The following is a 26,956-nucleotide window of genomic DNA, read 5'->3' on the forward strand; positions in this document are numbered from 1 at the left end:
CTATTATAGAGTAGAAAAGGTATAGTTTAAGGTTTGGGTAAAAATTGTTGTACATGTAACAAGTTATGTAATTTATACTTCATGTTTAAAAATCACTTCTATATGTCTTAAGTATTTAATTTACTCCCATTATGGTTATATAATATGCTTGGGTAATAATTAAAATTTTCTCGAACTGTTATGGGTAGTTGCTCAACTTTAAATTTTACCTCCAAAGTTTATGTTACTTGTTACGATTCATAATCACGTTACGAATTAACAAGTTTCTAATTATTGTAGTGATTTTTCAAATTACTACCATCACTAATTAAATTATAATTAGTAACGAACAAATATATAAGAAAAATTAGGCGTTAAAAACGACTAATGAAATCTCCTAAAAATACGACTGTTTCATTCCTCGTCAATTTGAATTCATTTTTCTGTGCCTTTTAAGATCAAGCTTCGCCATTTTGATGTAAGATTCGCCAATACCTTTCTTTCATTCGGGGTTTTTCAAGCTAGAAGTTTTTATGTTATTGGGTTATTGATAAAGTTGAAATTTTGCTTGAGTTAATTTTCATCATCTCCTCTTTCTCAGTTTTTCCGAAATCCCACACCATTTCTTTTCTCCTCTTTCTCAATTTTCAATTTGTGAACTTTGATTTTCATTGTAATTTTTGGCTACGAAAATCTACAGGGAAACAAAACAAAAATCAGGGCTGGGAATTGTTGATGGGAAAATAACAGTTGAAGGTTCATTCTAAGGTTTTGATTTAATTATGTCTTCTTCTTTTGCTCATTTTTGTTCTTCAACCCTAATTTTCCTGCTTTGTGAATTTAGTTTTGATTTTTTCCAATTTGTTCATCAACACCACTTTCATTTGAGTTGTGAAAATTAACATGTGAAAGAAAGCAAGAATCAGGCAAGCCCATTGCTTTCCGATTTGAGTTATTGTTTCTATATTTATCACTTTCTGATTTAAAGGATGCTTGATATTGTTCTTTTTCAACTTTGATATTGTTCTTTTTTCTCCTTCTATGTAGAAGGATGATTGATTAATTTTGGATTCGACTTAGTCCAGAATAAAAAGTAGTCATTGAAGATCATCAAGACAAGGTAATTGTCTCTTTCCTACTTTGGTTTTCAATAGTTGGTTTATGTAATTGCTTCAATTAACATAGCTGATTTTTTGTTTTTCTGCATTAAATCTAGGTTTCTCTGGGCGAAACAACTGGTTTGGCAGCAAAATGTTTAGGCCTGCAAAATTTCGATGGTCATTTGGCTTACTATTTAGTTTTTTGATGATAATTTGGTGAGTTTATGTTACTGTTTCAATTGGGTTGGATTTTTTGCTCATCTTTAATTTTCTTGGGTTTGTATTTCAATTTGGCAGAGTTCTTCATTTCCTTTTTTTTTTTTTTGGGTTTCAGTTTCTTTGTGGTTTGATACTTGGATTTGTTGTTATGAAGGACTACACCCAAAATCAATAATATAAAAAAACAATTTGGGAATAAACTCGATAAAATAATTAGAATTTAGGGGTGAAAAAGGGGAAAAATCCATTAAGTATGAACAAACCTGATCAATTCTCTGTTGGTCTTCAGGGGAAGCATTAGCTCCTCTATCAAGAGGTAGCTTCAAGAAGCTTCAATTTTAAAGATTTAGCATCTTGGGTTTTGGTGAAGAAAGGTGAAAAGAAAGAAAATTTTGTTTTGGTACTACTACTGCATTGCTCAGTGAAAAGAAGCTTATTTGAATGGTTTTGGAATGTGTATTTGATTGGGCATTGAAGGTTTTCAGATTGAGTTGGTAGAGAAATGGTAATTAATCTGATTGAATCATTTGCAGGAAAAGGCTTTTGGAATGTTGGTTTTATAATTTCCTTTTGTTTTTTTTATTTTTTCTTAATTACTACATTATTTTTCATAGTTTGATTTTGATTTTGATTTGGGCGATATAATTCAATTATTATTTTTTAGCGTATAGGTGGTCATTTGAAGAAGAGGAACCAAACCAAGTTTAATTTGGAGAAAGAAATCAAAAAGGAGGCGCTGACAGCTTTGTCGCTCGGTTTCTCCATTGATGAGCAGATTAGGGTCGATGTTATCCAGGAGTTTGTAGGAAAAGAACAAAATGACTACATTGTTATAAGAAATCATATCCTTTTGAGATGGAGGCCTAAGGTTCAAGTGTGGTTGTCTAAGGGAAACTGTCCTGCTTATGATTTTATCTTGTACAACACCCTTTTCTCATTTGCAAATTGTTAATTTTTTATTCAACATGAAAACCAATTTTCTTGATAATAAAATCATATACTAAACCTATTGAAGTGGTAGTGGCCTATAAGTGTATATGAGTATTTCTCTTTGACTTCATATTTGTTGACTTTTAAAATATCACGATTATATGGTCAACTTCTGCATTACATACATAAACTTAAAATTCCTATAAATAAATTATAAAAAAAGATATAAAAATTGTTGTGAAAGAAGGTTTTTTCGAGATACCAGTTAAATATTTAAGCTAAATAGTTTAATTAAAAAGAATTAAAGAAAAAATAATTATGTGGACTTTTTGTTTAGGGTTGTCTTTTTGAAAGAAAATCTTCATAAAAGTAGCTGAAAAAGAAAAAATATTTTATGGGTTGAACTTCTTTATATAGAGTCTGGATTATTCGGGAATCAGTAATCAACTATCTAAACAAACAAATAATAAAACTTGTGTTAATTCTTCATTTTCTTCCTTACAATTGCTTACACACATTTCAGAATTCTCTAAATGTCCATGGTATTTATACTTCAATATTTTTTTATTTGGATGATTTTACGTTCGACATTTGTTTTTAATAAGAGTTTTTTTTTATATCAATTTATTTGAATGATAATATCAAATATTTTTAGTTTTTAAGGAACTTGATGTATTTTATTTGTGAATTGTATGTATGTATATCATTTCAATATAAAATAATTATAATTAATCTTTTTTTTATCAGGATTAATTAATTTTTGTCATAATTTCTTATCGTTAATTATTTCCCCTTTATGATAAAGATGAGTTTTTGATTCCACATGATTGCATTAGATGGCTTATTGCGACAATGATTTTTAACAAATTTATTGTTAATTTTGCCTTTTTTTTAAGTGTGTCATTCATAAATTATTATTATTATTATTATTGTTATTATTATTATATCACTTTTTCCGTTATAAAATACTCTTTACATTACAGTTATTGACATTGTTTATTATTTAAGCTTATTTTTATATTAATGATAATGTGTAGGAAAGAATATAATGAGGTAAAATCTTGTTTAAATCGTTTAATCACATTCATTCGTAATAATAACTTTTAATAATTTAGTCCAAATGAACAAAGTATTTTAGTATTTAGATTAGATATTGTTATGGTTTTGTTTGTGGTCATTGTTTTTTTATCTAATATTTTTTGGTCTTAACTTGGAATTGTGTAGAATGTGGATGTGCTTGTCGAGAGGGAATGGACGAATATGATTTATAAGGAGAACATGACTATTTCAATAGGCAACCTAAAGATGAAGTTATACTTTTACAATTGCTTTTTTGTTGGCTTGTAGACTTATTTAGATTAGATATGGAGTAGATTATACACCAAATATTATTGCAATTTATTTGTGGATATCGATTGTGTAATTGTTTCATACTGTTTATACTATTGTGGAAATTATATTGTTAAAGCTTAGATCACGTCAGCGCATATAATACAACAATAATAACATCGACAAACACAACATACAATATTCAAAGGAGTTACCTGACAAACTCACTATACAATAAACCAAGTACATACCTTTTACAAAACAATACTCTTTTTACTAGACAATACAAACTAGAAAACTTTTATTCATTATTTAGCATATGTTAATATTGCAAAATTTTGTTATTAGTCTACACTTTAACTTCAAATTGAATACTTGAATTGTTAATTAAAGGTGAATTATTTTATTTAAATTTAAATTTATTTTCAAATTGTTAATTGAAGATTAATTATCCAAATCGATTACTTAAATTGCTAATTAATCGATGTCCAATATGAATGTCTCGCAAATTGTTGTAAGTTATTTTAGTCATTAACTTTCTTTTCAAAAAATGACCATGTTTGTTCTTCAGAGGTATATACAATACTTTTTCATTAAACATGAATTTGATTTACAATAGTAATAGAGCATTTACATTTACATTTAAATTGTTAGCATTCTTGAATAATCTAGCTATGTTTTATAGATGATTATATAAAGCCTTCAATATGTTTCTATGTCTTACTTTGATGCTATTGCTTGCTGCTATCTATACATCTTCAAGGACTTCAACCATTACATCATTCACATTTTTGCAACACATTGACATACTAATATTTTTATTTGTATTCTTGTTAATAAAAGCATATAAAATAACATTGTGAAATTTGACAGTGTAACTTAAATGACCGCGTGCTACGTATGCGGCCCCACAACTAGTCATTAGAAAATGTTAGCAACGAGCTTCGGCATTATCGAAGTTTCTCCTCAAACTGTGTTGATTTCTTTCCTTCATTTCATCTTTCTTATACTCGCTTAGTTTACCCCAAAAAATCTTTGTTTTCCCCTGCCTTGTATTGCTTATTTTGTTTACCTATCAACATCACAGCATAGAAGAATGTCTACCTTGTCAAATTCTCTGATCTTGGCTCCTAACTCCCCTTCTCAGCTTTCTTCTGGTAATTTACTGTAACATGTTCCTACAAAAATCATGAAAAATGTGATATTTTCATCTTTTTGAAGAAACCCATTTCATTTGTATTATAGTATTGTTTAACAATTCATTTGTTGGTAATACAATCAATAATTTATGTAGTCTAAGTCTAATATGGTCACATAAGTCAGTTTGGTGTTTACTGGAGTAAGCAAAAAAGTAGAGTTCTTTTTAATGATTTTAGCTGTATATATGATTTGGGTATCATTGATTTGATACATATTTATGTTGGTTTGACTATGGCTAAATGGGTTTCTTTGAACTTTGCTGGGGGATTTATGAAATCAGTTTTTTGGTAATGTAGTCTATGATTTATGCACTTTAAGTCTAATATAGTCAATTTTCTGCTTAGTAGAGAAAACAAGTTGTGTTCTTTTTGATGATTATAGTTGTATTTTTGATTAATTTTATGACATTGCCGCTGATTTGACTATCAGCAAATGGGTTTTGAACTTTGCTAGGGAGTCCCAGGAATACGCAACAGTAGCTATTGTTTATGAAATCATATTTGGTAATGTAGTCTATGATTTATGTATAGTAAAAGTGCAGTCAATTTTTGGTTTTAGTTGTATTTAAGTTGGTAAGGTTGCTGATGATGATTGCTACCAAGGCGCAATCGAAAATAACCCCTTTGTTATCGCTAGCAAAGGAAATGTTGCGTATATCTGACCCGCTAAACCATAATAGGTGGAAGTCATTTAATGACATTTAACATTTTGGTAGTGAAATGTAATGTAATGTAGCTGTATTTATGATTTTGTTATCATTGATCTAAGGCATAATGTTCTTGACTTGATTACGGCAAATGGGTTATTTTGAACTTTGCTAAGGAGCAAGAAACTAGGAGCAATAGCTAGAATAGGTTACAAATTGTGGGGTAGGAGGATTATAAATTTGATAATAAATATGGATTTGCAAATGAATAACAAGATACATGAGTAGTGAAAACGATGAAGTTAGCAATTTAGTATTTTTTGATCATGTGTCTTTGAAAATCGTTAAGTGATAGGAAACTGTAAGTGGATGAACAAATGTGAGATTTGATTGCCTTGTTTCTTTGTTGTTGATTCAACTAGCAATCAGTGAAACTATTTAAACAACTTAAGATCTGTTTGGATGTTGGTATTATATGGTAATAATGAGAATGATTTGTAATGTAAGTTTTTATAAAATACACCATATCATTTTTCTGGTGATGAAACGTTGACATAAAAAACTTTTTTTTTTTATTCAAAATTTTTCATCAATATCTAATATCACTTCTTAAATGGTAATGTATTAGAATGAATTTTGTAAAGAACATGAGATGATTGAAGTAGAACAAGCAAGATCATTAAACTTGTCAAGAGATTTTTCTATCAAGTTACACTAACTTTTCATTATCTTTCCCACCATTTAATAGCGATAACCAAACTGAGCTTTAATATATGACATACTTGATCACCGAATTCACCGATCTTGTTACTATACCCCTTCTTCACTAATTGAATAACTGGTGAAGATAAAAATTTCAATGTTTTTTAGAGCCCTAGGAAATGGGACGACAAGCACTTTTAACTGAATTCAACAAGAAAATGTAATAATATGGTAGAGGAAACAACATATGCATTATTTATCTTGGCGTAGAACTTTAATTTGTTAGGTTTTGGTTTTTATCTTATGAATAAAATGAACCTTTTATCTCTGATAATTTTGAATGTTTGTTTTAGGCTCTTCTTTCAAGCAGTCAAATCTTGGATTCTTATGCCCCACCAACTTGAGCTTATCTCCAGTTCGTACGAAAAAGGCTTCACAAAAGCCTCTCCTACTTCAAGCTGCTTACAGGTATGTTACTCTCATTTGCTTGCTGCGTAACAGATTCCAAAAAGACTTCTATTCATCTTGAATGCTGTAAGCATTATGCTGTCGAATGCATTGTTTACATACATCATTATCTGACATTTCATTTTGCATTCTAGTGTCGTGAGTCTTCGGTGTACTTAGAATCATAAACTCGTAACCCTTCATCTTCTTATCTTACATTGAACAGATTAATAGTATTACTTTTATTTGGTGACAATTTTTGTTTTGTGATAGTGATGGAGGAAGGCCCACCAGTGCAAGCCTTTTTGTTAGTGGCTTTGTTTTGGGTGGACTACTAGTTGGTACCCTTGGATGTGTATATGCACCACAGGTATGCTTAAGTTGATTGTAACAATAATAATATACTAGCATTATCTGCACTTTATGTTATTTGGATTCTTCCTTCACTTCACCCCACATTCCCTTGGAAGATCTTCAACAATCTAAGTTGCCTAGTCATTTTCAGCCAAAATTATGGAAGTTTACATAAAACAGCCGAGTTCAACCTGTGTGAGTAGGGACGGACATTTTAGAGTTTGATTTGGGCCTGGATCAGACTCTTACACGAACCCTAATTTTAGGGTCAGGTTCAAATTTGAACCCCTAATCAAAAGGGTCTAGAAAATTAGATCCGGATCCAAGCCACACCCAAACCCTTAGAAAATATACATAAATGGATTTACCGGGTCTAAAATATGGAGTCTTGACCCCTCAGTTTTCTATTAGATTTGGACCCTGATGAACCCTTGTCCAAAAAAATAGACCCGAACCCTTAAAATAGGATAGGTTCCATCAGGGTTTAGGTAGGGATCTTAGACCCTTATGTTATATGTTTTATGTAAATAAAACTTGAAGAGATTACAAGCACCACTATAAAATTATAAGTGTTTGAAACCTAATACAAATTTCTAGGAATTGAAATCACAATGAATATAATTAACTTCAAATAAATAAAAAATATTGCAATCACTTAAAATAATTAAGAAATTGCACTCATGAATTATATTGTATCTCACGTAAGAGATGTTGGATATATATATATATATATATATATATATATATATATATATATATATATATATATATATATATATATATATATATATATATATATATATATATATATAATGGTAGAATTAACTACCCATACTTTCATGATTTACTCACTATCCTATTTTTAGGAAATAAAATAAGAAATTATTTTTAGATTTAAAAATAATAACCTGACGTAGCTTTTAATGATTAAAGCCTAAATTAAAATTAAAAGCCCCAAAAAATAGCAAATTGGAATTAGTCTTGCTAAAAATTAGCCTCAACCCCATAAATGTGCTTATAATTGAGCCCACTAATTATTCCAACCTTAAGAATTGCGGTAGCTTCAAAATAAAGCTCTATTTTCTTATTCTTTTTGGATACGGGTTTTTAGCCTCTTGTCTATAATTATAAAATTTGTTTCTGTTATGAAACGAGGAAGTGCAAAAGACATTTAAATACCTGGATATAAGGTGTAATCGAGGGTAACTGTCAATTAGACTGAAAAAACATTGGACCAGGCCAATTAGACTGATAGACGAAATATCAAATACCAGTCTTGTATGAGACCATCTCAATTCTCACCATAAAATGAACTATAAAATCAGCGCATTACTCCAATTGATCGCTTTAAGGTTATAAAGGATCACTTTAAAACTGTAACTGATTATTTAGAGTTATAATTGGTCACTTTGAGATCATAAATAATCACTTTAAGGTCATAAGTGATCACTTTTAACACTGTAAGTAAGGCTCACTTTTTTTCAATAGTGACTGTGTTGTGAATTGTGATTATGCGTTTGTTTGTAGTCTTAAAGACTGGAGTTCTGATAGATGAAGTGATGGTGATGCTGATTGCTGATCCTGCTGTTTTTTTACAGATAAGTAAGGCTCTTGCTGGAGCTGATAAAAAGGATTTGATGAGGAAATTACCAAAGTTTATTTACGACGAAGAAAAAGCTTTGGAGGTAAACATTATTAATGTTTACAATATTACTTTTGGCCTTCCCAACTTGATTAATGTTCATGGTTGAATGATATTGTTTTGAACTCTTTGGTTGACAGAAAACAAGGAAAATTTTAACGGAGAAAATTGAGCAGTTAAACTCTGCTATTGATGATGTATCTTCTCAGCTACGGTCTGAAGGTTCCCCTAACGGAGCAGCTGTCAACTCCGATGAACTTGAAGCTACCGTTTGAAATTAGTCTGTCAAAAGAAGTACATCCACGTGTATGTCGAATGATAGCTGGACCAAGTTGTCAAATTTTCATCTCAATTACTATACAAATGCCAACATAGCATTTTCTTATTTTGGTGTTCTAGATTTTGTTTTGATTTTCATTTTGTCTGTTTTGATGGTAATTAACATCCAACAAATGACAACACCTCAATATTTAGATACTCAAAAACTGTTTGGGTCTAAGGGGGTGTTTGGTATGGAAAGTGAAAATATAAGAAAAAGGGAATTAATAAATAGGGGTAAGGGTTATGGTTATATGTTGTTTGGAATAACAATGTAAGGGAAACACTTGTTTACGTTTCCTTTACTTATTGTTTGGTTTGTCACATAAGTTGATTTTTTTTTGTAATAATCTGCAAAGGGCATTTTGTCCATTTTTGTACAAAAATTAACTTAAGCAAACATTAAAACAAGATTTCTTTGATAAAACTCAACATAGTTCAAGCCTAAATAAGATAAAACATAGCAATTTACAATACTATTATTCAAGTATTCAACTAATAATCTGCAAGCACATACTACAAGTTCAACCACTAATAACAACATTTCAACTCATGTCTTTTTAGAAGACCACTTTCACTTTTTCTTAAGAAGATCGAGGACATATTGTTTCTTCAGGTTCGAATGAGCTTGATAAAAGATGCGAAGCTTGTGTTCTTCAGCAATGAGAATTGTAGCTACTTTTAAAGCTTCAGAGGGTGAGATGCCATCTAATTTCATAACCTCTTCCAAGACTTTATTCACTTTTTCATCCATCTTCTGCTCTCTCTCCTCGGCTTTGGCCCACGCATTAGCCATCGTGCCAAGATTAACATTAATATTATCAAAAAATTTTCCAAAATTACTTGTAGCTTCATGAAGAGAAGAAATCAAATTATCAACATCACTTTGAAGATTTTTCTTTCGTTTCAATTCCTTGAGCTTGGGTTCTTTTGAAGATGTTGAATTATCATTCTCTTGTTTAATCGAGCGCTTCTTGAATTGTATAGAGTGAGTAGTCGACCGACTTCTTGAATCCGCATCATCCTCCTCATCACTAGCTATGAAAATTGACTTCTTTGTAACTTCAACATCTATTCAATTGATTACTTCCACAAAAGACTCACTTTGATCACTCGTGGCCTTATCTTTAGCATAAATCTCCTCAAGGATGTCATAGTGAGGAAAAGGTACCCCATACAATCCTTTAGCCTTCTTATGAACCTATTCCAAAACAAGAAATAAAATATTGAAGCAATCATGTGGAATGCTACAGTCCCTGCTCACAATCCTAACAGACCCTACTCCTATGTACATTGAATAATGGACAAATCAATAATAAAGTTAAATGAAGTGTACAGAAGCATTGAATAATGGCACGAAACTTGCATGTACCTTTCAAAAACCCCATCTACAAAACCCAAAATAAGAAACAAAAACATACCAGTAGACCTTTTGCACAATATTCAGAAAGTAATGTATAAAAGATCCCAGAAAACTTTACCTTTGGCCATTCATCGAACACTGCTCTCTCTACTTGCAACATCTTCTTATCGACATCCCATCCGAATCCCGAAGTAGATAACATCTCAGCTAGTGCACTGTATTTCACTGACCAATGTTTGATTCTTGATTCAATGTGCGGAAAAGCCTTCAAACCACAACTAGGAAGCTCACCATTAATTAACTCTTCCAACCTACTCATGTAACCATTTTTAAAACTGCCCTCACCTTTCCACTTAGGATCAGTAGACAATTGGTGTAAATACTTTATAAGCATCGAATCTTCTTGACATGTCCAAAAGCGCTTATTCTTGCCCCTCCCTCTACTACTTCCCTCTTGGCTAATGGTATTCACCTCCATTTCAAGTACCTGCAATATACATATAAACTAAAGTGAAATTATTTATATTTTGTCAGTGCACAATAATCAGAAAGTATTAGAAACTAGAAATATATGAATCTTATTCTTAAAGAATCTATTGGTACGATTGTGTGGCAGACGTAGCATTCAAACAATTAAACAATCGTTTAGTACAAACCTTGTCTAACTCTTGCCCTCCAAGCATTAAACAAATCTTGAGCTAACGTATTTCTATAATTAGTCCATCGATCAGAAGTAGCTATTGTAGTAATGTATTCAACTTCATCATCAGAATCGTTATCGGAATCGTCAATACTCATATTCTTTTCTTCTACATCATCTGTGGGCATCACTTTTCTTATTAAATTATGAAGTAAACAACAAGCCATCACAATAACTCCTTGAGTTCAAATAGGGAAAAAGGAGGGTCTTCTAAGTATACTCCATCTCCCTTTAAGTAACCCAAAATATCTTTCAATTACATTTCTTGCTCGAGCATGCTTCATATTGTAATACTCTTTTGCAGTTAGTCCTTAAGATGATATAGTTGCCCTCTATATGGAGCAAGAAAACCCTCAAAGTTTGTATACCCCCCATCGACCAAATAATAGTTACCTTCAAAATTATTGAAATTAGATGATTAAAGTGAGTTTTATTAACTATATAATTCTTCTTTTAATAACTACATGTTAAATTTACCTCTAGGAACCCTAAAGCCATTTGGCCTAGTGAGAGCATTGCGAAGAACACGAACATCATGAGCAGAGCCTTCCCAACCCGGAAGAACATAGATAAATTGCATGTTGGGTGCACAAACACCCAACACATTCATAGCAATGGTACCTTTTCTTGTCTGATACTTAACACAACCTTGGGGATGTACAGTTACATTTATGTAGGTACCATCCAATGCTCCTAAAAAATTCTATAAAATCAAATAAACAAAATCACTCTTATAAATACATGTAAAATTATGGGTAAAAATTAGATGATTAAGCAACTAGTACCTTAAAAGGTTTCCACCTTTCGTCTTCACATTTTTCTAATATTGGTGTGGGCTTGTAAAGCAAATGCTCCAACTTAAGTATAGCCCTTAGACATAAGTTGAATTGCCGACTCACAGTCTCTCTACTTCTTATGAAAAAGTGAGCAATAGATCTATTTTTTTTATGGTGAGCTAAAGTGTAAAAAACATGACAACTATCTGATCAAGAGACATATTTTTTGTCCGAGTGAGGCCTCCAATCTCCTTAAGCATCTCACAAATAATATTAAAGGTTTGTCTATTAACCCGAAGTTCACTTTTGCAATGCACATCACTTTCTTGTATTAAGCGATGCATAATTTTTAAGCGCAATATTTTTCTATCTCTTTTACTTTGGATCAATTGAACACCCCTAACCGTAGCAACACTTGTCATATACCAAACCCAATACATCATAAGAACTACAACTACATTTGTTACAACCAATTGAAGTTGTTTTAGACGTCTTTTTCTCCGTAAGGATTGCATAATTCGATCCATTTATGAGAATTAATTAGAAGCTGTACAACAAAAATTAGACTCAAAAATCAAAATCAAACAAAAATTTTTCACTATCAAGTAATTATAAGAGCATGTTCTACTGTTCATGAACCAACTGTTCTCATCCAAGATTTAAAGCTAAGATAAAAGGAACTTCAGGCATCATTCAAAACCAACTTAGCTTTCACTAGTATACATATAGCCCACTTTATTTCATTAAAATTCAATCTTTTTACTAAAAAAATCCAACTTTAGAACCTCAAAATTACATATATATTCAGTAATAAAACATGATGAGCCAAATTAGTTTTCAAAAATATGGAATCTGCCCCAAGTATGTTGACCTCATTAGCAATTCAACACAGCACAGATAAAAGCACTCCTTTACCCAAAATAATACTCATTCCATCACAATCTCTTATGGTTAGGTTAGAAAAGATTAGTAATGAGTGCATCAATAATTTTTAACTGTAGTATTTAGAGGTAGCTCGTGAAGACAAACAAGTAAATATGTTTCATCGCCAAAATACTTGATACATCAATTACATTCTGTTACTGATTAATCAAAAACATAATCAACCAAAAAATGCAACAATGCATCAATTTTGCTCAAAAAAAAGTTTCAAAAGCCCAGAAAAATAGAGTACCTGCTTGTGGCTTACAAGAATTGCATTATTCCTCTAAAAAGAATGGCATCCACCAGTTTAACAAGCCAAAATCCTACTCAATTAACAAGCCAAAAATGAGACCAAATCATAACATGATGAGCGTAACACTCTAATAAAACAGTGAGAAATCCATATCTTCATCCTCAAACCGATTAAATTCTCTGATCTTAATAGCATCATCTATTAAACGAGATAGAAGAGGGAGGGGGAGAAGGTCAAGCCACTTTCCTAGCTGATCATAACATGATATCAGTGGGAACTTTGCTTTCTGGTTAGGAAGTGTCTTTGTCCTTTTCACTTCTTAATACTCTTTTCGTTTACTTTTTCTAACATTTCTAGTACCAACTAATTCATTCGGGCGAGACATCTTCCCGCCAGAAAGGAATAGCCGGAATAGAAGGAAGGAATGATTCAATCTTCCATCATTTCAGAGCCGACGTCAGATTTGGAATTAGAAACTATTTGGAATCAGAAACTATCTTATATCATTTACAAAACAAGCACAACCAAAGTCCACTTGTATTTTGAGATAAACTAAATATGCCAAAAGCGATATTTCTCTTCTGCTTCTACTTGCTTCTTCTTTTCTCGGTACCTCCCTCTTCAATTTACTAGGCAGAAGTTTGTTTCATGTTATAACTTATATCCACATCTACTCTCCCTCTTTCAAAAATTCAACACTTTCAACTAAATTGAACAAAAATTGAAGAAAATCAAACACTTACATGAGTTGTGAAGACCGAAGAAAGCGAAGTTATTCTAATTGCTCTTTAATACTCTGCCATGGAAGACGTAGAAATGAAAAAAAATGAAATTAGGGATTTAAAATTGAGAGTTCAGGAAGAGGAGAGGGAAATGAAGGTTTTATGGTTTGGATTCTAAAATTAGGTATTTGAAGATGCAAAATGGGCTGAAATAAAGTGTTACCTCTCCATAATGAGCTGAAACATTTGAGGGGAATGAGTTACTTGTAGGAAACAGATTGGGTTTCTAATTTTTTATACCAAATAAATTGCAAGGGATTGGGTTAATCCATTCCATTACCGAACCCTTAAAAACCCATACCAAACACCCCCTAAGTGTAGATTTTATTAGCTGCGATTTCATATCGCCATTTTAGTCTCTCTAATAAGTGAATTCTTGTGGAGCGTATATGTGGAATAATTGACTAGACTTTCTCAAATAGGCCAAAAAAAAACATGTTACTTTGTTGTTATCAAGAACGAACAATAATTTATATTTTTGGTTACTTTCAAACATTATGACATTATCTTTTTTTATTTGTTGTTAATAATAGTGAACAAATTAAAGTAAATTCTTTTTTCTTGTTTGCTGTTAGTAATAGCAAACAAACCTTCATCTTAGGCTTGAACACAAAGATGCTCATTTTAGAAATTAAAATTTCTTGAAATTTATTTTGAGATTTTTTTTTAAAAAAAAAGTTTATTTTATTCAACTTTTCAATTAACTTTATTTATTTTTCAATTTTATTAACCTAAATATCATATTTATTTTCTACCAAATAAACCAAATAAATATTAATTTTCCCAGTGATACATTTAACGGCCCGTTTGGTTGATGGTAATGAAGTAATGAGAATGAAATGTTGGAATGACAATAGTAATGAAGGAATGAATATGAGAATTGGTAATGGAGATTCTTTTGTTTTGTATGCATGACTAAAGAATGGTAATGGAAGATAATATTTCATTGATTGCATTTGGTTGTTAATAATAAAAAATGGTAATGACTCTTAGTTTCATTATTGTATATTTGTATCTAAAAGCATTATTGTATCTAAATTATTCTATCTAATGATTCTTTTTTTAATAATAATATTTTTTTGGATAATTACATACATTACCTTTTTTTTTCTTCATTATTTTTTTTAGCTCGAAACAACATTACTTTATTTTATTACCATAGTAATACTTCATTACCATTACAGCCTAATACCAGGTTGTTTGACGGTAATAAAAATGGCCATTTTTGGTAATTTCATTACCTTATTTTATTACCATCCATTACCATTGAAGGCATCCAAACAACCAATTTTTTTATTACTTAATTTATTACCATTACCGCCTTTTAATACCATGTAGCAAACGGGCCGTTAGTGATTGTCCAAAATATTTTAGGACACAATTTTTTTATTTCATAATATATTATATAAATCCATATTTTTGACTGGACATCCCCATGTCTCCGTAGTCCATGAAATTATGCTCTTAGTCAATCATATTGAAAAATTAATTTAAAAGCGAAGAAATACTCTAGAAAAGGGGGAGGAGGTTTGAATAGAGTATTAAGCTTTTTAACTTTTTTTTTTTTTTTAATTTAGGATACCTGGAATTATTTTGTTAAGATTCTTGATTGCCTTTGACTGAAAAAGTATTACTTGAAATTGAAAATAAAATAAACACAAGTAATTACGGAGTTCGATCCCCAAAAACCTACGTCTTCACCTTCGGATTCTCTCTAACCCATAGGATTTTGAATGCCTTTATTTTATTAATTACTTTCCTAGAGTTCTAGATTACAATGAAGAAGGTACACTCATCTACATACCCGTAGCCCTTACCACAACAAATAATTATCGAAATAGCGATGGAAAATTAGCGAGGGGGTTGGTTGGTCGTCCTTGGCGACCACATAGTGACCGCTAGCCTTGTTTATATGTTCACTGATTTAGAATACTTATTAAAGTAATCAAAATCACTAAGCAAACCCAGTTTATAACTTAGTGAATAGTGATTATGTAGGAACACATATATATAAAATGCAAAAAATAACAACAATTGCTAAACATCTATCACCCTGGAAAACATATATATTATATTAAATGAATCAATAAAATGAGTTAAGAATTAACAACTTTTGATGCATGGCTTCTACGACAATGTAGGGATTGAGTATTGCAAAGTACTATCAACTTTGAAATTAGTATTGAATTAGATACCTCAAATTAGTCCACTTAGATCTAGACCAATGGTGTGTTAGCACCAATAAAATAATAAAAGGAGAAACAACTTTCTTTTTCTATTTATTATAAAAGGTTAAAACCCTAATTTGAAAACTCCTTTTCAAATTTTCAAATAAACCCTTATATTTGACTATTAAGGGTAATAGAGTACTTTTACTTAATATTATTAACCAGGTCAAACTTGATCTTTTATCTATTTGGTGTGACCTCTTAGGATTATTCATTTAACTCCATTTGGTCCGATCTCATCAATTCTTAGAAAAACAAGTTTTTAGCCAATCTACTGATTCGAGCATAGGAATACTATTTCCTATAAGTAGTATGTCATCTACATACAATACAAGTAAGCTATTCAAATGATACCCGACTCGAAAATTCGAACCAAAATCGAAAGTTAACCAACCCGAAAATGTTCCTTTTTAAGGTTTATCGAATCGACATTACCAGAACTGAAGTTACACCCGAACCGGTTGATAATCGACATATAATCATTAACCGAGATAACCCGAACCTATTCGTGATGGACCCGTATCATGCTCGAAACCAAACTCTATCCGGCTAAAACGGACTCAACCTGAACGAATTTTTAATCGAACAGTTGTAAACCTAAACCAATTTTTAACATAGAAGTATTCATGGATGAATTATTCCCTACATAAACGAAAGTTCCACTTGTCATTTTCCATGGACATTCATGGATGAATTATTCCTTATGAAGATATACTTCCAATTAACCACCTTGTGCAAGGTTTTGAAAAATGTTTTGATTTGCGTACCTATCGCATAGCCCTGAAATCGATCCACCAAGACAAGTGATCATTATGCATAACATTGAAGTTACTATTCATTGAAGAAAAATTCAAAACAAAATTTTAGCATTACATAATCACCTTTAGTAAGAGGATCCTTGCTTGTAGAAGTTTGACCTTTTGCCTTTTTTTTTCTTGTTCTTAAAAACATAGCAATTCTTTTTCCGGTGTCCTGGTTTTCCACACTCCCAATATCCATTGTCAATGGCCTATGTGGTAGTGTTGGACTTCCCCTTGAAAGATGATTTTTTTTCTCTTTTTCTTCGAAAGATGATGACCTCCCCTTATCCTCAACCATATTAATGGTTGCAACATTAGGATTACCATTCTTTTGGCTTTCATGAGCCCTTATGCTAGACTCCACAACAATATGTTGCCTAAGATCAGAGAGAGTAATCTCTTCTTTCTTATACTGTAAAGCATGTCTAACATCCCTCCAAGAAGGAGATAACTTATTTATAATGCTTGACACTATAAAGACTTCATCCATTTGTATGTAACGAATTTTCATATTAGCATACATGCTTTGTAACTCATGGAATTGATCTATAATAGAACGGTTTTCTACCATCTTATATGCATTAAATTTGCTAAGAAGTTTTAAGAACTAGCATTCTCGGCATATATTTGTCTTGTAAACTATCCCATAACTACTTAGCGGATTCATGAAATTGGTAACCATCAAAGAGTATGTCTTACGTACCATTAAGTATATATCCTCGGCATATGAAGTCATCATTGCCTCATTTGTTTCTTTTCCTAGTTTGCTCCATGGTTTCATCCTCTGCCTCCTCCAGTCTAGGCGTGCTTATTCGATAAGCGACATTAAGCGTTGTCAAAAGTATGAGCATTTTCTTTTTTTAGCTACACAAATCTAAACCAACAAACTTGTCTAGTTCGGTGAAGTTAGGGGTAAGTTCCTTAACACTAGGCATAGATTATTAGAAATATACGATGAAGATCTCAAATACAAATTACAAAGTACAAACAACTTAAACTTGTATTCCCCTTTTAATGGCTATGAACTTCTTCTATGATCACCGACTCTTCAAGATAAAGTTAGTAAAGATGTGCGTCACTCAAAAACTTGATATATTTAGTAGGCGTATCACGTAGGAGAACTTTGATATTTCTCTTACAATGTACTTGGGACTTGTTATGAAATTCACAAAGAGATATAAACTACAACACACTCTTAGTACTTAGAGAATGAAAAGACTTTATAAATCTCTCTATACACTTCATGTAAACAAGAGAAGAACAAGAGTAGAGAATTCTTGAGAGGAAAATCAGAAAAAGTACAGTACCATTTCTTTTTTTCATACCATCCTTATTTATAAAATGTGCATTGTTATCACTAACCAAATGATGCTATAACTGGTATATAACTAGTGTTTAATCATTAAAGAGTGGTTACCAATCATTATAAATGATTAAGCGACGAATCGCTGCTCCCTGCTGGTCGACGCCCAAAACGCCGACTCATAGCTTCCAAATCGTCGAGTCGGCTTTTTGTTCTGTCTCAAAATTAAGACTTTAGAACACAAACGACAAATTGTGTTTTTCTTCTGTTTTGCAATAAACATTTTTCGTTTTTGGCTTTCTTTGAACTTTTATAATATTACATATTAGGTATATTCTCTCCATTTCTTAATGAAGGTCTCACAAAGAATATTCACGAAATTAAAGAAAAATAAGATTTTTTATAAATATATTATTTTATTGAATAATAAATTTGATAAAGGAAAAGTAGGGCTCATAAAAAAAATAAAAAATAGGAAAAATTGTCTAGAATAATCCCACATATTGCCCATTTGCTGTGAATAATCTCTACTATTGATTATTTCTAAATAATCCAACCTTTGTATATCATTTGCTGACAATACACCGTTCCACATTTTAACCGGCTATTATAAGTACCTACTAGCCGTTACACTCACTTTTTCTTCTTTCTAACTTTACTCCTCTTGAGTAGTAGGTGTCTATAATAGCCGGTTCAAATGTGAAAAGGGGGTGCTGTCAGCAAATAATATATTAAGGTTGAATTATTTATAAATAATCAATAGTAGAGATTATTCACAGCAGATGAACAATAGGTGAGATTATTATGATCAAATTTTTCTAAAATATATTAAAAGAAAGTTGGTGAAAATAATAGGAGGACCATAACTAGTAAAAAATATTTTTAAATAGTTAGGAAACATATGACAATAAAAAAATATAGAAATGTTAAAATAAAGTTAATAGGAGGGAGATATGTAGAGAACATAAACATTATTAAATTATTAAAATAAGAATAAATAAGGTTATTTTATTCAAAATTTATGATATAAATAGAAATTTTTTTAAAAAACAATAAATGAAAGGAAAAATTGTTAGAAAATACCTAGAAAAACACCTTTTTTGTGAAAAACTATCTAAAACATTTTTTTTTTGTCAAAAAATACCTAGAAAATTTGGTTTGTTTGTGAATTACTATCTACTGACGGAAAATATCTAACTCTGTTAGATTTAATATTTAAAAGAAAAAATTAAATTGTTACTTACCTTCTTAAAAGCCACGTGAGTCTTCAATGTCTTCTAAACTTTCATTTGGTTTCTTTCCAGGAACCCAAGCGCACCGAAGTTTCTATGAACAATATGGTATATTGTATGAATATTATGTATGAACACTATGGTATTTTGTATTAGGTTAGTAGTTTCTATAAACAATATGGTATTTTGTATTATGTTAGAAGTTTCTAAGAACATTTTGTATCAACTTTGTATTAAGTTAAATTACACTACATTCATAAAAATACAATTAATAAAAAACCAATTACAATTCCAAATCCTAAATACTTTATCCTTCTTGCCAACCTTCCAAGAGTCCAAGTAGATTTTCTTTTAATTTTCAACTTCTTTTTTGTCTTTTCAAGTTCTTCGTTGAGCCTTTAAATCTCATTCTCTAAAACAAATACCTTAGAACTCATAATCTTTGCATCCATAATCAATTTATTTTTTTCATTTAATGCAACCTCTTTTTGCCAATCAACCACATCCTCATCAATCCATTTGAATTTCTAGCATCCCCTCCATTTGCTATTTGGGTCATAGTTTTTACAAGCAATGAATCTTCTTCTAGGATTTTCCCTTGTCCATGAAACTCTCTTTGCACATGGAACACTACAAAAACATAAATCCCCATTCTAATAATTACTTGTAGATGAAGACCCCATATGCAATTTTTCTATCAAGAGTAGAATTATGAACCTGAGAAAGATGAATTTTCAAAGAATCAAATTGATTGATTGTGATTAGGATGATAAAGATTGTAACCCTAACTCTAGCAAATTGGGTTTTTTTTTTTTTTTTTTTTTTTTTTTTTTTTTTTTGTGAGATATAGCAAATGAAAGTTTAGAAACCAAATGAAAGTTTAAAAAGGGTTTGAGTTGGATTCTTGGAAAGAAACCAAATGAAAGTTTAGAAGACATTGAAGAATCACATGGCTTTTAAGAAGGTAAGTAACAATTTAATTTTTTTTAAATATTAAATCTAACAGAGATAGATATTTTCCGTCAGTATGTAGTACTTCACAAACAAACCAAATTTTGTTAGGTACTTTTTGACAAAAAAAAATTTCTAGGTAGTTTTTCACAAAAAGATATTTTTCTAGGTATTTTTTAACAATTTTCCTAAATGAAACATAGTAATAATAAATGAGAATTTCTTTAAAAAAAATTGAAGAGTATATTAGTCAGCATCTATGTACTGTATAGGTTCAAGAACTTCAAAGTCAAAAATTTAACAATAATGGATCGTACAATGTAACATCAAACAGTAAAAACTTTCATGGGGAGTGGGATTGTCGACTTTCTCTTCCAACGGAATACATTCTCTTCATCTCCTCTTCTCCTCCAGTTATCCCCAAAATTTCGAAATTCCTAAATTTTCTATCCGACTATCATCTGATGCTTCAGAAACCCTTAAAAATTCAATATTTATTATAAATTTTATAATTATTGTAGTTTGTTCTTATTCTATGCGAAAAAGATGAAGAAGTTTTGGTTAATTCATATACTATGGCTTATTGCATTCTTCTTCCTTTCCATTTTCAAGTCCTCAAATTCTGAGTCTTTACCCCCTATTTCTTCTTCTTCCTTGGCTAAAAGACACCCTCAACTTCCTTCTTCCGATCTTCCTACAAACAAGTAAAGCTCTCCCCTTCTCTTTCCTGATTTTGTTTTGATTTCTTTGATCTAAATTTATTTATTTATTTATTTTCCTGTCTAACCGTGGAATGGGTATGAGAATTTTTGTGGGTTTTTGTTGTGGTGAATCAATTTGAAATCCAATTGCTAGTTTGAATAGTTTTTTTGCTGAATGGTGTTTAATTAGTTGATTTACTTGCGCTTTTGCTTGATTGAGGTGAAATGATATTATAGTTTCTGATTTCCTTATCTTTTTCATAGATTTAATTGTTTTTATAGTTTCTAGATTGGGTAGCTTCCTACGTGTTTAATTTAGTTGGTTACTTGCCCTTTTGCTTGGTTGAGTTGAAATGGTGCTGTAGTTTCTGATCCCCCCCGCCCCCCCCCCCCCCCTCCCCCCCTCTTTATTTCCTTTGATTCAGTTTTGTTAGTTTTGCTTAATTATTTCCAATTAGGGTAGCTGTGTTGGTGCTACAATTTTAGTTGATTTTACTTGCGGTTTTGCTTGATTGAGGTAAAATGGTGTTGTAGTTAATGACTCCCCTCTTGTTTTCTTATTGCTAGTTGTACGCAAGATTACCTCTTTCTATGTTCTCTTCAAGTATCTTATGTTGAATGCTACTATACACTATATTTTGTGTAAAAGTGATATCTGCAATGTCATATCTAAGATGTTTTTACTCTCATTTCAGCTTGTAAAAGCTTGATTTGGCCGTTAATATAATGAAATGCTACTTAGATTGACATAGTTTACTTGAGACATTGATTGACTTTTGGTGCTGTTTTTTGTACTGGTAGACGTGAAACTGCACTTGTGGCTACTCTGGATGGCACTTTATCTTTAGTGGAGGTCGATTCACTTAAGATCTTGTGGTCAGTCAAAACTGGTCTTCCTATATATTCTTCCTATCAAGCTTCACGAAATCTTGATCTCGATCTTGAAAATGCTCCTCGGCATGGAGATGATACATATGTTGATTGCGGGGATGATTGGATCCTATATAGACATGATCGAGCGAAAGGAATTATGGAGGTAATCTATGAGAATCTATTGAGCATGGATGTACTTCAACTTTAACTACTTGCAAAAGCTGAACTTTCCTCCTTTTTAGATTATATTGGTTTATTGATTGGTAGGTATTGATTTGTTATGTGGTATATATATCGCCGGAGAAAATTGATTTTGTAAAGGAGGTATGGAATTAAAATGGTGGCATTCCTTTAGATAATGGCTGTTAACGTTTCGCATAACCTCATTGCGTAACATGTTTTAAAAGCCATGGAGCAACATCCATTGTAAATTGTTATTCTAACGTATTAGCCATAGTATCCCGAAACAGAAGACTAACCTCTGTTCCGAAATGTTCAACCCCGGATCACGGAATGCACAGTTCATCGACATCAGTAAAGAAAAAAGAAAAAAGAAAAACTTGTCTCCAACACGAGAGGAATAGAGAAATGAAGAACAAGTAAGAAGATGAGAAAGTAATGTTAATGAACAACTTAATGCAGATGAAAGAGAAATAGAGTTGCACCCAACTGTTTTACTTTGATTGTTTCATGACTTTACACTTGTTTTGATTTACTTGCTACATTTGGCTTACGATTTTTTTTTTAATAGTCTTACTTTATCTAAACTTTATAATGTATGTGTTCTCAGATAATGAATATGTTACCCTACAAAATATGTGCCCCTAAATGTTGAATATCTACCCCCTGGTTTCTAATTAATTGTCTGTTGTACTGTTATGATCCAAAGAATCATATGTGCATTATACCTTGATGGACAAGTTATGGCCTGGGAGTCGCATTTTATTTTAATGTTTCATTTTCAAATGCATTTCAGAGGCTCAAGAGTGCCAAAGATCTGATTAAGGAGACAAAAGGATTGTCTAAAAATGGAACTGCTGTAATAGGTCAAATGGCTACTACAGTCTTTGTAATTAACGCCAAGACTGGGAAAATAATTCGTACTGTGAAATTTTCTCATTCTTCTGGTCTGGGGTTTGATGATGGAGGAAATCCTGTTATAGTTAGAGATGATAGTGAAGAGCAAATTTCTATTACGAGAACGGATTATTCATTTCTGGCATACTCAAAACTATCTGGCAAAGTTTTATGGAATGTCTCACTTTCTGAATTTGAGGCCGAGTCGTTCTGCCCAAAGGTGGACAGCTCCATCATGGATAATTTGCAGGATCAACTAAGTTCTGTGTATAAAGGCAGATCTCAAACATGTGAACCTTGTCTTAGACGTAATATTGTTTATCGGATCCGTGATCGTGCATATACAGAGTTAGTTTCTGAGGTTGCAGTGATTAACGAAAAGCCCAGATTGCTTCCAGGGGACAGCATGCTTCCACTTCCTGGTCCTGATCGTTTCCCATTTCCCATGCTATTTGGTGAAGTACCTGGTGCTCATAATGATTTAAATCAGGTATTGGCTCTACCATCTTCTGAGAGCCCAGATTCTTTTCCTCACTCAGCAATGCTGGCTTTGCCTTCTTCTGGTCACCATAGTGGATCCACTATGTATCCTGATTCAACAATAGGAAAATTTTCCTGGTCTCCAATTGTATCTGGTCTTCTACTTCTGATAGGGGTTGGATTTTCTGTCTATCGTAGTGTTTTTGGCCGAGACTCCAAGGAGCATGAGGATTTGAAGGCAAAATCTACTACACCAAAGAAAAAGAAACCTCGAAAATCTGGAATGAGCAAAAATACTGCTGTTTATGATAATAACAAGAGTACAATATCTAAAGCAGATTATGACTTGTTGGATGGAGATTTGCCCGATAAGAAGCCAGAGTCATCTTTCGCTAGTTTAGTTAATGATCAGTGGGGTGGACGTAAGATTGGCAAACTATATGTTACAAATTTTGAGATCGCAAAAGGAAGCAATGGAACTGTTGTACTTGAGGGTACTTATGACGGTCGTTCTGTTGCTGTTAAACGTCTTGTACGTACTCATCATGACGTGGCACTGAAAGAAATCAAGAATCTAGTGGCTTCTGATCAACATCCTAATATTGTCAGATTTTATGGAGTGGAGTTTGATACAGACTTTGTTTATTTGTCTCTGGAGCGCTGCCTTTGTAGTTTAAATGACTTGATTTATATTTCTTCTCAATCTTCACAAAAAGCAGCAAGGACAAAGGATGGAGATATCAGTTCTATGACTGGGTACACTGCACAAATTTTAGGAAAGATAGACACTGAGAAAGACTTGGACTTGTGGAAGACTAATGGATACCCTTCACCTCAGCTGTTAAAAGTGATGAGGTCAGTCGTTCATTTCATTTTTATACCTTTGGTTAGCTTTTTATATGCCGAGACATCAAGTGTTTGCTTGATTGCCAATGTTTCAAAAAGAAGTACGCAGAATCTCGGAAAATGGAGTAGACACTTCGGTAGGCAGTCAACCATACAACTGAAGATGGTGAAGAACAATCTGGACTGCAAGGGTCACTCATTAATGCTTGTTGCTTTACTGTGTACTTACAATTATATACTCTTTTCTAATTAATGTTTATACTTTCATTTTATTCCTCTTTTTACTTACGGCCCATTTGGTAGGTGGTAATAAACAGTGATAATGGGAATGAAAACTAGTGTACTTTTAGTTGACAAATCTCTTGGCTACTTTGATGGCCATGGTGGTGCAACTAACTACAATTTAGTACCACTAACCAAACAGGCCTTTAAGTGTTTCTTCCACACACTTAAGCTTTTAAATACTTCATCTTTTCTCTCTATCTCAACAGTTTTTTGCTACCTTAACTGGAAACTTCTATTTGAAATGGATCCATACGTACTTAATAAAGCAACTAGCATGGGTGTGTGAGCCGTGAGGTGTGACCTTTGCAGTCGTAATTGTTCTTCACTATCTTAGTTTGTTGTATGGTTGACTATCTAAAGAAGTTACACTGCCCTTTTATAATTGAATTCTATGCATTTCAAACTCAACTATCCATTTTAGAAATAGTTACTTGTCTGGGAATGAGACTGCCATTTTTAAAAAATTTATTTATATTTTTGGCCCTCAAGTTGTCGATTTCATGTTGGACTGCTGAGCTTGCAGTGAGAGTTCTTGTATGATCATGGATAGAATCTGTTTATTAAAAAGCTCAATTGGTTTCTGTTTTTTCTTTTTTTTTTTTTCGCAGAGATATTGTTTCAGGGGTTGCGCATCTTCATGAACTCAGCTTTATACATCGAGATCTAAAGCCTCAAAATGTTTTGATAATCAAGGACAAAGTTTTCTGTGCTAAACTTTCAGATATGGGCATCAGCAAGCGCCTTGTTGGAGACATGTCTTTCTTAACACAGCATGCTACTGGTATGTGTTTTGCTTTTACTTTTCATATGTGATCAATTGATTATTAGAGTGAGCTAATTAAATGTTTCAGACATAGGGAAATCCCTCTCAAGAAGCTGCTTTACTAGTTATCTGATTTTGTTATTTTCTTATTGTATGTTAACCTGATTCATCCAAGTATATATGGATTGATCTCAACATGGAATTTTTCCTATATGAGGACGAGAGCTACCCCCCTGCTGCTTCCCAAAGTCTCTGAACAATATTCTTCATTTTTCTTACACTGCCCTCTTAAGTATGATAAGCCTTCCCTAAATTATGACCTGATTCTGAGTATCCTTTTGGGGGATAAATAAGACACCTCAACGTTGACTTAGAGTATTTATTCCTGCAGACTAACATTCTACTGCGTTTTTGTATTAGGGGCTGGGAGTTCAGGTTGGCGAGCGCCCGAGCAAATTCTCAATGGTCGCCAAACGCGTGCAGTAGATCTTTTTAGTCTGGGCTGTGTTCTCTTCTTTTGTATGACTGGAGGTAAACATCCATTTGGTGACATTTTTGAGCGAGATGCCAATATTGTGAAGAATCAAAAGGACCTATTCTTAATCGAGCATGTTCCAGAAGCTGTGGATCTTATCACACACCTTTTAGATCCAAATCCGGAGTGGAGGTAAAGACTATTTTCTTTGTTTTGTTCTAATGTTCGTTTCGTATAAGAATTGAGAGTTTTTGGGTTTACTTTGTACTATAAATTAAAACGATTTGTTAAATTGTGTGCACGGCTTATTAATGAGTAGTAGATGATCATTGTATGTCAATATCGTAGACTAATGGGAACACATTCTTACTTATATAAACGTAAAGCTCCCTCCATCTTAAAACAATTATTCATTCATTCATTCCAAAGACGGAGTCTTGAACTACTAACTCATGCAAACCCAAATAACTCGTCTTCAATCCAACTTAATAGATCTTTTGATTTTGTACTGCATCTTTTGATTTTGTAAAAGAGTTTCTTTTGTGCTCAAGTTAATTTTATCACCTAAACCAGTCAGGAAGATTCTGATTTTTGAATCTTCTCAGTTCACTGATAGCGGAGTTTATATTGCTTTTGCAGGCCAAAAGCTGCAGAGGTATTGCATCATCCGTTATTTTGGAACTCTGAGAAGCGGCTCTCATTTCTTCGAGATGCCAGTGATCGTGTAGAACTAGAAGATAGGGAGGTCGATTCTGAACTCCTCGAAGCACTGGAAGCAACCGCACCAGTGGCTCTGGGAGGGAAATGGGATGACAAACTTGAAAATTCGTTTCTTACCAACATTACCCGCTACAGAAGATACAAGTACGATAGTGTTCGTGACCTGCTTCGTGTTGTACGTAACAAGTTAAATCATTATCGAGAACTCCCAACTGACATTCAGGAAGTATTAGGGTCAGTTCCTGAAGGATTTGATAACTACTTTACGGCTCGATTCCCAAATCTTCTAATTGAGGTTTACAGGGTAATATATGATTACTGCTGGGAGGAGGAGCTGCTTGGCAAGTATTACCAAAACAGTTTGTTGTAATTCATTTCAATTACAGCTTACTACCCCTCTAACTTGAATCCTTCATGTACAGCATCTATACCTGCTTCCTTATCTTTTGTATATTGTAATATGGTCTTGTTTATAAATGTGTTGTGAAATTAACTGACTACTTTATGAAGATTCTGGTTTACTAATCCCTTATAATTTATGTTTGATAATGCTGAAAA

General features: G+C 32.2%; 3 protein-coding genes across 11 annotated transcripts; all 3 read left to right on the forward strand.

Moving 5' to 3' along the window:
- Positions 1-385: 385 nt before the first annotated feature.
- LOC130798128 (lysine-specific histone demethylase 1 homolog 2-like) lies at positions 386-2,312 on the forward strand. Of its 9 annotated transcripts, none has more exons than XR_009039027.1 (5): positions 386-457; positions 680-747; positions 1,027-1,099; positions 1,196-1,295; positions 1,588-2,312. XR_009039027.1 is itself a non-coding variant. In XM_057661007.1 (2 exons), the coding sequence occupies exons 1-2, from the start codon at positions 1,801-1,803 to the stop codon at positions 2,248-2,250; spliced, it is 291 nt and encodes a 96-aa protein (XP_057516990.1). In that variant the 5' UTR covers positions 1,324-1,800; the 3' UTR covers positions 2,251-2,312. The 9 variants fall into 9 exon arrangements, 1 of the variants encoding a protein (XP_057516990.1); XR_009039031.1 differs by having other exon boundaries at positions 418-747; positions 1,588-1,672; positions 1,970-2,312; XR_009039030.1 differs by having other exon boundaries at positions 418-747; positions 1,970-2,312.
- A 2,122-nt stretch (positions 2,313-4,434) lies between these two features.
- LOC130798130 (uncharacterized) lies at positions 4,435-8,933 on the forward strand. Its single transcript, XM_057661008.1, has 5 exons — positions 4,435-4,714; positions 6,459-6,573; positions 6,826-6,922; positions 8,505-8,591; positions 8,689-8,933. Exons 1-5 carry the CDS (start codon positions 4,654-4,656, stop codon positions 8,821-8,823), a joined length of 495 nt encoding a protein of 164 aa, XP_057516991.1. The 5' UTR covers positions 4,435-4,653; the 3' UTR covers positions 8,824-8,933.
- Positions 8,934-20,454: 11,521 nt separating this feature from the next.
- Positions 20,455-26,930, forward strand: LOC130798132 (serine/threonine-protein kinase/endoribonuclease IRE1b-like). The gene is made up of 6 exons (XM_057661012.1): positions 20,455-20,882; positions 21,681-21,915; positions 22,729-24,164; positions 25,049-25,221; positions 25,624-25,870; positions 26,318-26,930. The coding sequence occupies exons 1-6, from the start codon at positions 20,725-20,727 to the stop codon at positions 26,766-26,768; spliced, it is 2,700 nt and encodes an 899-aa protein (XP_057516995.1). The 5' UTR covers positions 20,455-20,724; the 3' UTR covers positions 26,769-26,930.
- The last annotated feature ends 26 nt before the right edge of the window (positions 26,931-26,956 follow it).

The sequence above is a fragment of the Amaranthus tricolor genome, chromosome 13 (assembly GCF_026212465.1).
Source record: "Amaranthus tricolor cultivar Red isolate AtriRed21 chromosome 13, ASM2621246v1, whole genome shotgun sequence".
Lineage (NCBI taxonomy): Eukaryota > Viridiplantae > Streptophyta > Magnoliopsida > Caryophyllales > Amaranthaceae > Amaranthus > Amaranthus tricolor.

Coding starts and splice junctions, on each gene's coding strand:
- LOC130798132 (XM_057661012.1), top strand. CDS start 20,725: ATGAAGAAGTTTTGGTTAATTCATATACTATGGCTTATTGCATTCTTC. Junction 20,883..21,680: donor TCCGATCTTCCTACAAACAA/GTAAAGCTCTCC, acceptor TTGTACTGGTAG/ACGTGAAACTGCACTTGTGG. Junction 24,165..25,048: donor CAGCTGTTAAAAGTGATGAG/GTCAGTCGTTCA, acceptor TTTTTTTCGCAG/AGATATTGTTTCAGGGGTTG.
- LOC130798130 (XM_057661008.1), top strand. CDS start 4,654: ATGTCTACCTTGTCAAATTCTCTGATCTTGGCTCCTAACTCCCCTTCT. Junction 4,715..6,458: donor CCCTTCTCAGCTTTCTTCTG/GTAATTTACTGT, acceptor TGTTTGTTTTAG/GCTCTTCTTTCAAGCAGTCA. Junction 8,592..8,688: donor ACGAAGAAAAAGCTTTGGAG/GTAAACATTATT, acceptor TTTGGTTGACAG/AAAACAAGGAAAATTTTAAC.